Source organism: Sinohyriopsis cumingii, chromosome 1 (assembly GCF_028554795.1).
Source record: "Sinohyriopsis cumingii isolate HCF-2022 chromosome 1, ASM2855479v2, whole genome shotgun sequence".
Classification (NCBI taxonomy): domain Eukaryota; kingdom Metazoa; phylum Mollusca; class Bivalvia; order Unionida; family Unionidae; genus Sinohyriopsis; species Sinohyriopsis cumingii.
The window spans coordinates 67,371,376-67,389,171 of record NC_142961.1 but is presented as its reverse complement, the minus strand read 5'-3'; the positions used below and the strand labels follow the sequence as shown (position 1 = coordinate 67,389,171).

Here is a 17,796-nt window from a genome sequence, read left to right as displayed (position 1 = left end):
GACAGAGGAGCTTTTTTTGAACGAGATGCATAGTCCCTCAGAAACTACTTCTTGGGTCCATTGACATGACAAATCTTGTCTCATTCAGCAGCAAAGAATTGAAGCCGCCTCCTACAGGGATCTGTGGTAAGGTCAGTGTGGAGATTATGTCATTTTTTTGAGAGATGGAGGCAGTCATGAAGAGAAACTTTGGCACAAGTGATCACTACCTGTCTTTTGTCCACTTCGGTTCATGAGACCTATGGTTTTCCATGGGAGGAACTATGATAGGACAGCTTGTCAGAGGTTAATGTTTGAGTTGTGTCCCTTTGGGTTCTTTTGTTGATTTCCTGAAATGCTCCTGTATCAATATTACAAATGTGGGGAAGGAAAATTTGCCTCCATAGTGGCTTGTTTGCATACTTCATCAATGTGGCCATTAAAAAGTAGATTAGAGGATAATGGTTGTAACCGTAGCTTGACCTTATGATGATTCTTAAGGAAGGTGGAGGTATAAAGCAGTGCATCTTGTTCTGCTGATTGTAAATTTGCAGTTGCTGTGATGGCATTGGCTAAAGTATAGTGCACAGTTCTGTTCAAGACCCAGGCCATTCAAAATGTCTGTAATTATGCCAACCTGTGGAAGCAATTTAGGTTGGATTTTTCCTTTTTGTAACAAGATCAATAGATGCTGGTGCTCTGATCCAGGTGGCTGGTAGGGTAGGGGAAGGAGGGCAGGTAGAAAATTCCCATGACACAGTATAGTCAAGAAGTGATGAAGGTGCCTGAGGACAAGCATTATCATCTTTGCTTGCACAAGGTGAGGCTGATGTCTCTTGAGTTGCCTGAGAATGAGCTGGCAAAGTGTGTCAAGGCCTGCTACTGACAAAACTCAAGGAGGACCCTTAAGTAGAAATGGTGATTTCCAATCGGTCACTGAAAGAGTCTCTTCTACTGACCAAGGGTTGAGAGAACTGTCAGAAGCTGAGGCACCAAACTCTGCATCATAGATAGAGAGTGCTCTGAGGCAGTATTTGGGTTAGACTGGTCTCCATAACAGATTGACTTCGGTAACTTATCATGTATATGTTGACATCTTTGTCCCATATGATCCCTTACAGTAGGCCTGGACTGGTCAAAACAGAAGTTGGTCATGTTGGTAGTGGGGATGTCATCCATGTCATAATGTTGGGACAGGTTACAGGATGTTTGATCCATGTATTGGCTGTGCAAGATGATACTTTGTTTTGCTCATTTCCTCACTGTTCATTAAGAAGTGTAGAGTTGAACCCTTAGGAGACAAGGCCTATAGGTGGCAGTGACACAGATGCTAGGCTGTCTCTGATCATGTAGATTTCCAGCATTTTGTAATAGTGGAACCCTTTGTTGATTTATCTCCCTTATCTGCCAAAAACTCCTGTACTGAGGACATATCAACAGGTAGGCTAATGATGTCTTTGTCCTTAGCCATGCATTTCTGTACTTTAGCCATGGTCTAATCTCTAAGACTAACAGAATAGAACATATAAACTTGTTGTATCTCAACACCTGTCTCTTATTATTGAACACAAATTTGTTGCAGAGCTATACCTTACAGTGTTACCTGGAAAATAGTGATTGCACATAAATTATATAAAACCAGGAAGCATCCAGGTACACATCCAAATATTTTCACCATACTACCTGTGTACTACCTGCGAGAGGTTCAAAGACTACCTGTAGTGGGAAATGCAACAAAGCATGGCATCCAGATGCTAAATGTGGAGAAAACTCATCTGTGTTTAAGAAGCCGTTGTGGAATTATACATATATTGAGAGTTTCCTATAGGTCCTAGGAACTTGCACAAACATAAGTTACTGTGAAGTCACATAGGCTACCAATACAAGTACCTAAGTGCAAATAAATATGTAACGATGACAAAGTGTGGTAAATTTGTTGAAGACAGAACTTTGTCAACATAGGAAGAAAGAAAAGTTGTAAATATAGATGGAGTATACTTTCCTTAGAAATGAGAACTCCCCCAACTTGTATTAAAGTTGATTCTGATTTTTGCAAGGTCTCTTGTGGTGAGCATGGTTCTTGGAAAGAGCAGAAGTAGTAATTTACAGGTTTTGCTGACAATCTCTAAGTCAAGGGGAGATCACTGTCTGACTGCCACATATGTAGGCTGATAACTTGTAGCTCTTTTTAGCTAAAAGTATTATCTGGGAGGGCTGGATTTGCAAGGTAGAAATAGTTTTCCTAAGCATTATGATTAGGTAACATATTTAAAGAAACAGAAGAATGGCATAAAAAGAGGGTTTAGAGTAGAGACAAACTGAAAGCCAAGCACTGTAACATACTTGTTCAGAAAACCAAGAAGCATGACAATAAAAAAAAGTTATATTCATAGCTGACAAAAAGCTCAATCAATATGATGCATTATGTCACTAATACTCCAACTAATGCAGCTGACAAACAGCTCCACCAATATCACATCTTATGTCATCAGTACTCCATTTTCCTTAAGGTCTTGCTGATTTAAGCATGGCATACCAAGTTTAATCAAAATCTGTTCAGAAATACAGCTACTGTGATTGTAACATACAGCTACTGGGACTGTAAGATAAAGCTAACATTGGAATTGTAACATTCAACATTCAACAACTGGGATTGTAACATACAGCTACCAGGATTGTTAACATATAGCTACTGGGACTGTAACATAAAGCTGCTGAATTGTAACATTCAATAACTGGGATTGTAACGTACAGCTACTGGGATTGTAACATACAGCTACTGGGATTGTAACATAAAACTACTGGGACTGTAACATATAAGCATCGATGGACACATGACAAAAGACCACATAAAGATGCAAGATGAAGACCATACCATAAGCTCACATCACTTAAGGCCTTATTTTCTTTTAAAATTTTTGTAAAAAGTATGCAAATAATTCACTCTATGTATACCTTTCAAGCACATCCCGTGTTTCATACAGCAATTTGGTGTATATATCTGATTCTATGTCATCCTTGAAGAAAACAGAAAAATAAAAGAACTCAATATATGTATGTTTAAATCATGCTGTTTTATTATTAACTTTTATCCTGATTTTTTTTGTAAGATCTTTGGCAACAAATAGACAAAAATATAGATAGGAGTGTTAGATAGGTAGGTACATAGATATGAAGATAGCTACCAAGCTAGCAACACAGAATTGTGTATGAACTCAAAAATCTGAACTGTAATACAGTACATTTAATGAGAAGCAGTCAATAAATTGCTTTTTCCAACTCAAAATTAAGAATCCTTCCATTTCATATTTCCTGACACAAATAAAACTTTCCTATTTTGCGAGAATCAAACTTGACCTGGGTCTTTTTAATGTAAAAGTCTTATACAAAATCTGGTTGAATCCATCAAGAACTTGAAATATTACTCAGTGGGATATGACATAACAGTATGACTGGACATGGGTAACACTATGAATCCCATCTACTGATACGATCCAGTAGACAAATATACTGATCTTTGTAAACTTATTAAGACATGTTCAGTTAGACGTTATCGATAATCAGAAAGTGAAACATCACACTGATCTCTGAGGAAGTTTTTTTTTATATCAGTTTTCCATTTTCCATCATTCTAGTGGCCAGCTTTCAACACCAAATGAGCAAGAACTTTATACAAGTTATCATTACCTGTCAAATAAATGAAAAAATTAATTATTTAAGATGTTTTTAAAAAAAAGGTGCAGTTACCTGTACTGAAGTCTTGTTGACGTTCAACATGTATTTACCCAACGGTAAAGTGGGGAGTTCCCTCAGTGTGCTCTCTCTTCCATTTTCAATTCTCTCACGTATATGATTCACAACAGCAGTAATGTTACTTACTGACAACTTTTCCTTCAAGGAAATACTGAAAGAAGAGGAGAAAATACCTTTATAACATATCTGTAAACAATGTTCAGCAAGGACTAAAATAATTGTTACTATTGACAGAAGATGTAGTTTCTTGTCCTGGTTTCCAATTACTTTAGATGTAGTGGGAATACTGTGATACCCACTCTGTCCATTCATTTGATCCACTGTCTCAATCCATTTGATCCACTGTTTATCCATGTGACCGACAATATCCATCCATTTGACTCACTCTGTACATCCATTTGACACACTCTGTTTATCCATTTGAGCCACTCTATCCATCCATTTGACCCACTTTTTATCCATCTGACCCACTCTGTCCATCCATTTGACACAATCTTTTCATCCATTTGACCCACTGTTTATCCATCTGACCCACTCTGTTCATCCATTTGACCCACTCTCTCCATCCATTTGATCCACTGTTTATCCATGTGACTGACAATGTCCATCCATTTGACACACTCTGTTCATTCATTTGACCCACTCTGTCCATCCATTTGACTCACTCTGTTCATCCATTTGACACACTCTGTTCATCCATTTGACCCACTCTGTCCATCCATTTGACACACTCTGTTCATCCATTTGACCCACTCTGTCCATCCATTTGACACACTCTGTTCATCCATTTGACCCACTCTGTCCATCCATTTGACCCACTGTTTATCCATCTGACACACTCTGTCCATCCATTTGACCCACTGTTCATCTATCTGACCCACTGTTTATCCATCTGACACACTCTGTTCATCCATTTGACCCACTCTCTCCATCCATTTTATCCAGTGTTTATCCATGCGACTGATAATGTCCATCCATTTGACTCACTCTGTCCATCCATTTGACCCACTATTTATCCATTTGACACACTCTGTTCATCCATTTGACCCACTCTGTCCATCCATTTGATCCACTGTTCATCCTTTTGACCCACTGTCCATCCATGTGACCGACAATGCCCATCCATTTGACTCACTCTGTCAAAATGTCAATCCATCTGATCTACTCTGTCCATCCATTTGACCTACAATGTCCATCCATTGGACCCATAATGTCCATCCATTTGACCCACAATATCCATCCATTTGACCCAGAATTTACATCCATTTGGCCCACCCTGTTCATCAATTAGACCCACTGTCCATCCATTTGACAGATACTCTATCTTACTCTGAACTGATGGATGAAAATTTACTATACAGTGGATAATTTGTCTGCACAGTGATTATTTTTACAATTTACAAGTGCTGAAGATCACAATACTCGAGCATTATCACAACGAAGAAATTCCTCGATCTTACACGGTAGTGAAGCATTATATGCATTATTGCCAACATTAATTTTGCACCTTTTTCACATCTGAGAAACTAAAATTGTTGTTAAGACCATTTCCATGTCAAATATAATCAAGAAAAAGTATTCATGAATATGAAAGAGTCAAGACATAATAACTGATTAAATGTTAAAGCAATGCTTCATGATTTAATAAAATAAAATTTCACACTTTATTCAGACAGTGTGCATAAACAGCCACATTCCTCTTTTCAAGTACCACTAATTCAGTCAATAATTCACCCAGTGAAATTACAATAAATAACCAAAATATTGTCCGATATATTAGCTACACATATACAATAAACTCAGCAATCTACTTTTTAATTAGGGTAAATATTTGCAGGTGGTATTAATTTATATTTTTAGGGTTCTATCCCCCAAGGTATCTTAGGTATTGATGGGGGGGGGGGGTCAAGTCCAAAAGATACAGTGATCTAAAATCTCAATGCCTGTGCCATTTTCAACTTTATTTTGTCATTACATTTCACATTATGTCACAGAAGAAAGACCATTTTTCAGTAAATTATGTTTATCCAAGGATATTTACCCAATCACATTAACATTAGGATATAAGCATGGTCTTCCTGAATCCAGCCCTATTAAAAAGAAAAAAATTCATCTTTTCTCATGTAGACAAACGGCAATAACTCTTAACCATTACTTGCCATTACCAGGTGTCACTAGTTTTTAAGCTCACATGGTGGGGTGGTTGGGAAGGTTTTTAAGTAATGTGATCAGGTATGTATTCTCAGAGAAACTTAAATTACTTAAAAGTTTGCTTTCTCTTTTGAATGACCGATATCTATTCTATATGATGCCTCAATGGAGTGGTAGCCTATCGCTAGATTGAGTAAATTGCTGACCCAGGACATGTATCATTGGAGAGAGGATATCAGAACCCATGAGACAAAGGTGGCTCTGATGTGGTTCCACCATGCCGCAAAAGGTCAAGCATTAGATGGCCCCAAATCTAATTGATGAAGGAACCATTCCTAATGCATAACTGGACCCTTTCTGTGAAGAATGTCAGCCAGGACACTGTCCGTCAGAAATGTGTCTGATTAGTGTGTTGATCTGAAGCTGGCAGCACTGATGAAGAAACTGCCAAACCAGCATATTTAGGTTGGGTGATCTGGTGGAAGTCAGTCAAAACTAATGAGGTTGTCTAACATAATCAGGACTGACTTCTTGCAGAGTATGTACTTTCAGAACTGAAGGCATTTATGATAGCTTTCAGATAGAGGTTGATGTAAAGAGCCCTTTCCCCCATTACCCATTTGCTGTTAACCATATTTAAAGTACAGCAGGAAGTGAGAAAATCAACCTTAAGTACAGGCATCAGCACATACTGACATTTCCAGCTGGGGCTTCTCCAGAGGATTCCTCTCTTATGGCTGCACCACTGACACCCCTGATGATACTGATGTTTTGATTGAGTGGACTGGAAAAGGGCACTACTGAGCCAGCAAAGTTATTTTGTAACCGACACATATAAAGGCAACCTAACAGTATCAAATCTGCTGCTGCATTGAATTATTCATGGAGTTGCAACACCTCTCTAGCTGAAATTCCCATAATTTTGGAAATGACTACGAGTTTGACAATCTGCATGATGCAGAAATGGGGAAATGTACATGACTGAGCTTGGTTATATCCTCCATACCAATGAGGATAAAACAATGGGATAAATGAATATCAGATTTTTTGAGAAATAGGATTCAAAAGGGACAAGAGATGTCTTCTGTCATTGAGAAAACAACTTACCATATGTTTCTAGAGGAGATTGTCCAGATACACCACCGCTGCTGTAGAGGAAGTTGACCAGAACAGGGTAACAAAGCAACCCATAATTTGGTAAAAACCTAGGAGTTGATATTTAGACCCAACAGATGTACTCAAAATTGGTTAACTTGTGACGGTAAGCAAATCAAATAAACTTTCATGAATCTAGGTGAAAAAAGGCATCTTTGAGATCAAGGCTAATGGCATACTCAATCCTTACGATGGAGAGTCATATAGATATTGCCATCCCTATCTTGAACCTTGGCAGAAGAATGAATCTGTTGAGATGACTGAAGTCTATCATCAACCTGAACCTGAAATGGCCTTTGTGGAACGGATGATTCAAATCCGGAGATTGTGATTTCCATACAATCTCCAGGTTCATTTATTGACGAAGAATTTAGCCCTTTTCCCAATACCGAAGGCAGAGAAAGAGGCGGGGATGGGATAAACAATACATGAAGCCCCTCCAAAATGACTTACATCACCCATTCATTTTGAGGCAATATGTTGATCCAATGTTATTAGAATCACAGTAGTCTGGCACCCCAAAGCACAATATCAGAGGGGATGGAGGTGTTAAGTCAGCAATGAGAGACAGGAGGCATGGGCTATGGAGAAACTTGGTTTGAACCTCTCCTGTAAGGGTGCACCCTAGATTGGTTCAGCTGTCATCTACAGGCATAAAATTGAGATTTGAATGGCAAATGGAATGTATGTGTGTGATTTGGAATTTTAACATAGCTTTAAAAAATTTTCAGTCATATATGCTAAGATGTCTGCAGTGTGAGTTTATGGTGATGTCTAGCACTGGGGTATCATGCCACAGACATGCAGCATGATGTCCCACCCAGTCACATTATCCTGACACCAGGCCGACCAGTCCCAACACTAACCTCTTAATGCTGAATGCCATGCAAGACAGCTGTTGGTACCATTTTTGTAAGTCTTTGGTATGACTGGGGATTGAACCCACGACCTCTCATATCCGAGGCAGATGCTCTAACCACTAGGCCATCGGAGCAGTCAAATGGAATGTAAAAGATCCCTTTGTTTGGCTTCCATCTGATGTGGCAGTGATGTCTGGTTTCTAAAATGAGGATACTGGTAGAGAAGCAAGTTGGAGGGGTTGTTGTTGAGCTGCTTCCCTCTGAACTTCTTCAAATCTGCCCCAAAGCAGCAATGGTGAGCCAAACAGTCAACCTTAAAGCAAGATTTTTTCATGGAGCGCATATATGCATTATGCTGTATCAAGTTTAGATTGGCAGAGGCAATCAACACATTTGCCATCGAATGGTGAACTGCTCTGTTAATGACCTGAACAATGTGGGCTGTCAATTCCCAGGCATGTTGGTTTGCCAGTACCATCCCTGTCAGAAAACTGCCAAGGAGGACAAATCTAACATTGAAGACGTGGCAACAATGTCCTGAACACTTGCTAAAATCTAATGCTTGAAGTTCAGTATGATTATCTATGGAATGTATCCTGTACTAGATTATTAATGTACTGCTTCCATTTCAAGATAAACGACTCCCTGTGGCAAGGATGATGCAACGCCATCATCTATACAATTTACGCCAATACCCTGTGGGTAAGCAGTAAATAATGAGTAGCTGCCTATGCCAGACAATTCTGTCATACCAGTATGGATGGCTGGTTCAAACAATATATGTCCAGCACAGTTACTGGCTGTGTAACAGACGGTCCGGATGGTGAAGGTACTAGCCATATCATGGACATGGCTGGATGCACAGATCTACCACTAAAATCCACATCATAATGTGCTTGGGTAGCATTATGCCAGGCCAAATGGACAGATTCATCACCAAGATCTCTGTAATTGTAATTTTATGTAGCCATAGGCATGTCAGGAAGGAAAGAAGTCTGTCATTAAGATTTCTGTAACTGTCAAAAGATGAAGCTGTAGGTCTGGCGACACTGACAGACCTTCAGTAAGATCCCATGAATGAGACAGCTGGTCCAACTGCTTGGACAATCATGGATGGCTTCAGACAGCTATATAGTAATAAAGGAGAGATCTCATGGATCCATTAAAAACCTCATGCACACAAACTTAAATGTCCAAATGCCAGGCTTGGACTTGTGCCACCTGGGCTGCCTGCCCATATCCTTATTACTAATAGGAATTTAAAAATTGTTCACTGTCATCATCCTTTCTTTGGATTGGTCAACTTTGCCAAACTGTAGTCTATACACTGTTGGAATACACAATGCATGGTATTAGTAAAGTACATTTTGTACACACTGGGCTTATAACTCATGTGTGTCTTCCTTAGTTTTGAACTTGTTGCATTTATTTTATGTTTCATCTACAGGTTTCACTGAAACAAGATGAAGCAGAATACAAGAAAAATGTATAAATTAATGATGCAGTGTGTTAACAAGTCATTTAAAAAACACCTGTTACAAACTGGGTAAATGAACAAAATGCAGTGTGCATGAAATTGTGAATAGCAACATGCACCAAAGACACCTTGTTGTAAAAAATGTCAAGTCTGAGAAAATTACAAATTTCACAAAATATTCATAAAGTTCAAAAACTAATAATTACCACTATTTAGGAATGAATATTAATCCAAATTAATTCAAAACCCTGTATGGATGGTTCGATTTTAACACAAAACCTGGCTTTGGATGCAAGGTAGGTGTCTCATATGATGTTGAATTAAGCTATGCTCAAAAACTTCCAACACCTGGTGTTGTCAAGGGCGGCAACGAACAAGAGTTACTGCCCTTTGTCAACTTGAGAAGAAAAGAAAAGTTTTCATCTTTTTAAGTAGGATTGGATTCAGGGGGTAGCATACTTACATCTTCAAATTAATGTGTTCAGAGATCATATCCAAATTGAAAAAAAAACCATAACTGCAAAAGATATTTCATTTCCAACCCTTCAGTCTTAGTCGCAATGGGAAAGTGCAGTGGAAGGGGAATCTGAAGCTCAAATTATTGATTCTCTTTCAAATGAGGAAACAACATGTGATGCGTGATTAAGTGTCCCTTGTTTATATTTATTTTTGCCAAATGACTTCTTCAGCATGCTCATATTTCTTGTAACAGTCAATCAAATTTGTATTAAACCTTGGAATTAAACTAACTTGTACCCAAACTATCATGTCTAAATGCCAGATATCCTGATAATACTTTACTACCAAGTAACAGTATATTTCCATGGAAATGCCTTGGTCACAAATAACTAAAGAAGAATGGTGGCACTATATTTTTTAAAGTTGTTGTGAATTTTATAGAAATTAGCATCAGTGTTTTGGCATAACTACAGGTCTACTTTATCGCAAAAAACACAGTGATCCCATTCAAGAGTGCTCTTAAAACTCACTTTTTTCGACTGCAAGAACAAACTTAAAGACCTAATAATGTTCCCTACCTTAAATATTTTCAGCATGTTTGTTGTTTTTTAAAATTTCATGGTGTCTGTATTTTGTAAGAATATCATTATATATGTTGTTTCTTTTATAGGTGTTGTCCAATGTTGAAAAGCGCTTAGAGCTTCTAAAGATTAAGCGCTATACAAAGTCCTCATTATTATTATCAGGTTTTTTAAAAATTCCCTGCTCATGCAACATTTTTACAAAGACAAATACCATTCCTTCTGTATGAAGAAAACTTCAGACACTATCTGCAGTGAGTCGGTCTGACACAACAGTAGACAAAACATATCTGTTATAGGTGGATAAGTAGATAACTATGAAATAAATCAATTGAGATAGTTATCAGTATTAGGCCACTGTTTTCTGTATGTATCATTTCTAATCTATGAGCAGAAAATTCATCCACAGAAACAAATAATTATTTTCACAAGAATCAGCCATTAACATGAACGATGTCCCCAGCCACCTCCCACTTAAAATCTTGAGAATTAGGAAATTGGTGTAGTGTTGAGTCAATTACATGCAATAACAGCAAAACATGGCCAAAATCTTCCCTGCCAAATATGATACTTCATAGCTAATATGACTGAACACTGAACAATTTTAATACTACCTTCCACTGGCAAATAAAATATTCCAAGACAATCAAGGAACAGAACATTGTAAAATATGGTCCAAATTTGCTATCACTTAATGTAAGATCTTGACAATATCTAGCTTTTCAGAAAATCTGACTGATATTAATCACTGAGTATTCAAAATGTTGGCTGGACAAGGGCATTAACTCTGTAAAATGGGGTAAAATTCAGATCATTATCAAATTCATATGAGACCTTTCTGAGGATTATTTTAATGGTAAATGTGGCTGAAATAATTTTTCAGATCTGAATGCTACAGTTTTCAGAAGCCAATGAGATGCATAAGTTGTTCAAGGACCATTACTCTGCAAATGTCTTAAAAATATGATCATCATCGTAGTCATCTATAACCATGTTAAGATGAATTAAAACACATTTTCCACTAAAATCAAACAGAAAATGTGAATGCAAGAGCACTTACTGCCCAATCAAATGTCAATTTGGACGACATGATCAAGGGCCATAACTCAGTAATAAACTAATAAATCTACTCATCACTGAACTTATATGAGACCTCGTTGGCGTGAAGCTTCACAGCAAATCTGGGTGAAATCAAACAAAATTTGTGTGTGCAGGCATGTTCACAAGTTAGTGGAATATTTATGTCATGAATGATAACTGTATAACTAAGACCAACTCTGATTAACACTGAACTGATATGAATTCTTGCTACACTCTACACTAAAACTTCTATGTGAACCTGACTAAATCAAAAAACAAAAGTCCCTTAAAGGTACTGACACTCTACTCCCCAAAAAGACTTTCCATGATTCAAGGTATGTCCATTTATTCTTTTTAACTGCTGAATACTGAAATCATCTCAGATTTCCCTGACAAACTCAAACATACAAATTTTTGCTAACAAAACTATTTTGTTATCTTTATATCAATATGTCAAAAAGATGCCTACCTTAAATGCAGTACAAAACATTTTGTCATGGTTTTTGACCTTGAACATGATACAAAAGATCACTTGTCTCGGATAGTGTCAATGTATAGCCACATGATAAATATGGCGAAATCTATACTGAATATTATGGAAAAGAAAAAAATTGAAGCCATTGATTTGATGTCATTCAAAGTATTCTTCAGATATATCTGTAAACTGTAAATGATACAAATCAAGTCAGTAGAGATAACAATATTTGGCAGAAATGTTAAAGATCTGATTAGATCCATTTTAATTCAGTCCCAATGAGATATTATAAGAATTTTAGTGAAAACCTCATGTAGATATGAACATCCATTAGAGATTAATGAAAACAAGATGGTCACAACAGGTGGTGCTCTGCAATTTCATATTTTGCATAGGGTTAGAATTTTAAAGAAAAAGAATTTCCCCAGGTCTCCTTACTGGTTATACTGGCTATTTATAAAAGACCTTGTATATCTTAGGTACTGTTCAAAGAACCTTTAATTCCCTTTATTTTGGTGTATGACTGATGGGTGTAATATGGGTTATAGAGTATACAGCTTGGCCTTAATCTGGATGTGACCCTTTCAAAAAACTGCTAGCTCTACTTGGTCATTTTAGTTCAGAGACAAATTGTAAAAAGAAGAACCAATAACTTTTTTTTTACATTTTATATATTTGGTAATTCATTCCTTGCACTTTCAGAAGCTGGTATTGACTTGTCTGGCAAAATTCATTTTTGGAGCACAAGGGAGCAGTCATTTTAGTTAGCATTGTGCTTAGATCATTTACAATTTCCAAAAGTATAATATCCAAAGAAATGTCAGCCACATTACATCAAAGTAGCATAGAAGTATGCCAACATTCTCTCCACTGTGCATGTTTTAAATGCAAACAACTTCACCTTACATATATCACTCCCAAAAGTACATAATAACTGGTGAGTGCCCCCACAGTCACCAGAGTGAACATACTGGATATCCAAGGGGCGCAATATAATTTTTTTTGGACCTACCAGACATCGTAAGTAATTTAGTGAAAAGCCCATGTTGAAACATCTGTCAAAAGGAGAAGTAATGACAAGATTTTCAAGACAGCTGCTATGGCAGCTATATTGGATGTCAGATCAGTATCATTTTCATTTAAGACCAACTAGACAATGGAATAAATGTTTGTAAAGTTTTGTGGTTTAATTTCCGTGAAGCAGCAATGTAACAAACATTTGCTAATGGATGTCAGACACTGTATGAAAGACTTTCACATAAGCAGTTCCGCATTATTAACAGCACAATGAAAAAGTGCGAAAGGTACAGCATTCACTAGTCAATGTTATGTATACATTGATCAAGGGGGCCCTGAGCGGCCAAGCAGTCTAAAGCGCTCTCCGTTACGGATCACTGCCATCTCACCTCTGTCTGTATGGGTTCAAGTCTAGGATTTGGCCAATGTGGGTATGTGAGAAAGCTTGGCAGTAGCTTCTCTTGGGTCGGTGGTTCTTCCCGGGTTCTTCCTTCACCATTAATACTGGCTGCCATGCATAGTCTATCATGTGCTGAAAAAAGGGCATTAAACCCCACAACAACAACATTGATCAAGGGCAATAACTCCCAGAATAAAAGCCTAATCTGCTCATAAGTGAACTAATTAAAGTTCTCGGAAAGGTGCAAATATAACTTAAATCAAAGGAAAATTATGGCTGATAGTCTTAAAATGAATGTGCATTAGCAATACCAATGGTCAGATGGCAAAGGGCCATAACTCTAAAAAATAATTACAAAATGTACTCCATCAATCTGACTGAAGCCCTTGTTGAGATCAAGTATAGTTAATCTGGTTTAAATTTAATCAAATGTTGGAGCAAGAGTGTTCACGAAACTGAGCATTAGCACTGCCTATGCTAAGATGATCAAGGGTCACAACTTAAGAAATACAAGCAGAATGTGCTCATAATTGAACTGGTCTGAGCTGTTGTTGAGATCAAGATTTGCAGCAATTTGGCTTAAATATAATATTACATATAGATGCTAGAGCACACACAAGGCAAACGGATGAATGGAAAGCTGGATGGATACCATTTCTATTTATCCTTACCTTAGTGGGAGGGAACAATACATGTACTTGATAATTAAAAACAAGATCGCTCAGCTGACTGACTAATTTGCTTGTAATGATAGTAACTGGTACTGTCATTTTCAGCTTTCATTCATGGATATTTGTAAATCTGCAACATGACAGTGGCCTCTTACTAATGGGTAAAGTGTCCTGACATTTTGACTAATAAAATATCTTCAATACTATCTAAAGACTAAGTTGTCTGGAAGTTACAACTAGTCAAATAATTTCAATACTATCTAAAAAGATTTAGTTCTCAGCAATCTGAATGGATTATGGTCAAACTATCATTCCTGTTACATACCTCCCTGTCTCCTTCATAACAGCATCTTTCACAACTGGAATAAACTCAGCTAGACCTGTAAAAAGCAAAGTTAGTTCTGATGAAATCTGATGCAACTGTAAAGAGATGATAGGACAATTTAAAATATACATCACTTACTGTACATATAAACCACAGAGTTGTGAAATATGTTTTCACAACAGTGTGTTTGATTTATCTTTTACTCAAAATATGACAAAAACTTTTGTTCATAAAATGTATCTTAGCAAACATTTTAACAGAGTAAATCGCAGATAATGAACAACCATACATACATATCAGAACACTTTTTTCAAATATTCAAATAGAAAAATTCCATTTTAATGTGCTGTACAGTTGTATTTTAATGGATGTAATGGCTGTATTTTAATGGCTGTAAATTGTACAGAATTCCTTTAATGAAATTTTGCCTATGTGACATAGAGTCTGTTAAGAGCGTAAAATTATATATGATCTATAAATAGATGCTAATGTATATGTTGACAATTACTAACAATAATCTTAGTAATAAGACTTAATGATGACTTTGGATTAATTTCTCATTGACTGATGGGGCTTGGATGGTCCTAGAAGAGTTCCGTAACTTCCCATTGGTTGGGCTAGGTCACATGAATAACCAATTTTGAGACAAGCTGAGAAGTAAGATCTGTCATGTGGGGTATATTGTGTAATACAGTTTTAATTGACAATGTATTTAAAGAGAGAACTTAGCAATCAGTTTCATTCCTATTTTTGGAGACATTCTCATTTCTTGTGTTCTTGTTGTAAGTCTGCACATGTGTTTTATGTTGTTCTAAGATAATATTTGAACTGTTCTGTGGAAATAGAAAGTGCTCATTATTTGGAATAATATTATGCTGGAACTGTTGTGAATTATTAGAAGGAGTTCTGGATGATGCCATCTTGACGGACAGTATATTTCCAGTTGTGAAATTTATACAGAACATTTCATTCTTTTTTGGACTTTCATAGAACTTTATCAGGATTATTTAGGATTCACTTCATAATACTGTAATTTCTCACAGTTTAATTTATAACTTTGATAATTAAAATATTTGTTAAGTTTTACAAAACTTATTGGTTTTTCTTCTTTCTGTTACTATGTTAATGATCACAGAGTCATAACAATTACTTTACCCAGGGTGCTTGGTAGCATTTGTAAAAGAAACAAACAAGGCAAAATGTAAGCAATACAATACTGAAATAATTTTCATGGGAACAACTTCAAACCTGCTAAGTCATCTGAAATTCAAACTCCAACTCACAAGGTACTCATAATGTTAAAATTCTGAATAGTCCAACTAATTACAACATTGCCATTTCTATTTATTTTCACATGTATGGAATTATCAATACACCTATCATCTGACACTAGCCTTTTTCAGGATTTTGCTTGTATTCAGTAATGCAGATTAGTCAAACTAATTACAACATTGCCATTTCTATTTATTTTCAAATGTATGGAATTATCAATACGCCTATCATCTAACACTAGCCTTTTCAGGATTTTGCTTAAATTCAGTAATGCAGATTAGTCAAACTAATGACAACATTGCCATTTCTATTTATTTTCAAATGTATGGAATTATCAATACGCCTATCATCTAACACTAGCCTTTTCAGGATTTTGCTTAAATTCAGTAATGCAGATTAGTCAAACTAATGACAACATTGCCATTTCTATTTATTTTCACATGTACGGAATTATCAATACACCTATCATCTAACATTAGCCTTTTCGTGATTTTGCTTAAATTCACTAATGCAGATGACAGCTTCATAACACTACCTAAGCCACAAGTCCATTTTACACTTACTAATGTACATCTTGTGTAAAAGATCAGGACAATACCCGGATATGGGTTTCAATTAAAACAACTATATAGCAAGTGTGATTAGGAGTTTCTTAAGCTTAGCAGAAACTCTTAATGTCTAATTCAGGCATTTCGAAGTTGATCAATAAGTCTGTCCCATTAGACAAACAGGCATGTATAAAAAATTCTGGAAGTTGCAATAAATGCATCCCAAAAATTTAATTCAATTACAATGGCTACATGTCAATGCAATTTTGATTGTAAGTAAGTCATATCCAGAGAAACTGAGATAATTTCTACATTTAAATGAGCAGGTAATCAAGTTTCTGCCCTTCTTTATAGTCATGTTTTTAGCACTAAAGCTGTGTTTATTGTCATACTGAATTTGAAAAACAAAAGGGAAAGTTTTTCATTCATTTAAATTTTGGTTTAAAACTCTAGAAATTTACTCAAGCCCTTTGAAATGTCATTTAATTAGATTTATACCACCGAGCTGATGGTGTTTCATTCATTTAAATTTGGTTTAATACTCTAGAAATTTACTCAAGCCCTTTGAAATGTCATTTAATTAGATTTATACCACCAAGGTGATGGTATTTCATTCATTTAAATTTTGGTTTAATACTCTAGAAATTTACTCAAGCCCTTTGAAATGTCATTTAATTAGATCTATACCACTGAGTTGACATTGTTTCATTCATTTAAATTTTGGTTTAATACTCTAGAAATTTACTCAAGCCCTCTGAAATGTCATTTAATTAGATTTATACCACCGAGTTGACAGTGTTTCATTCATTTAAATTTTGGTTTAATACTCTAGAAATTTACTCAAGCCCTTTGAAATGTCATTTAATTAGATTAATACCACCGAGTTGACGGTGTTTTCAATGTGGCTTAGCAGGAGGCAGGTGTGTGAGAGGGATGATCAGTTAAATTACAACCTATCAAGATATATGGACAGGGAGATAAAGATGAATAAGAAATAGTTAATCTGAGAGATTACCTTCAGAGAAAAATACCCTGATTAAGGACAGATATTTCTCCTGTACTTCTGGTGGAGCAAGTTCTTTTGACTGAAACAAAATCATTTGGGTTTTAATATTATTACAGTATTTACCAGTGTATAATGCAAAGCGACCTTTCGTCATCATAGACTCAGATCTGCTGATTTATAATAGGCTTGCAGATGATGGTCTGCATATGGAAAGAATTAACGGAATACACTCTGACCTGATGGCCAGCTTAGTCCATGATGTTTGCAGAGGTATGTGCATTTTTCACAAGAAAATGTTCACCTCTGGTATTACTACATTCAGCAGTATGTGCATTTTTCACAAGAAAATGTTCACCTCTGGTATTACTACAGTCAGACCTTGAGATAAGACTTTACTGAATTGGATATTTAAATCCCTGAGTTTTGGAACTAAGTGAGCTTTTTGAAGTCTCAGAAGGGTATTGTCTGAAAACTGGAACAAAATATATGACATCAAACTGATTTTCAATATGATACCAAACAGAGCCTTAGTCTAAAAACAACATTTTTAATGATCCCAAACTGAGTTTCAATCTGAAAACAACACC

General features: G+C 36.3%; 1 protein-coding gene across 1 annotated transcript in view; it reads right to left on the bottom strand.

Moving 5' to 3' along the window:
- LOC149807053 (peroxisomal biogenesis factor 3-like) overlaps window positions 1–17,796 on the bottom strand; it is a 67,895-nt gene that overhangs the window by 16,817 nt on the left and 33,282 nt on the right. The window contains exons 7-10 of the mRNA XM_089961278.1: window positions 17,219–17,288; window positions 14,384–14,438; window positions 3,727–3,883; window positions 2,935–2,996 (exon numbers count right to left, since the gene is read on the bottom strand). Coding sequence (XP_089817404.1) covers window positions 2,935–2,996; window positions 3,727–3,883; window positions 14,384–14,438; window positions 17,219–17,288 — 344 coding nt within the window. The remainder of the gene's footprint in view (window positions 1–2,934; window positions 2,997–3,726; window positions 3,884–14,383; window positions 14,439–17,218; window positions 17,289–17,796) is intronic.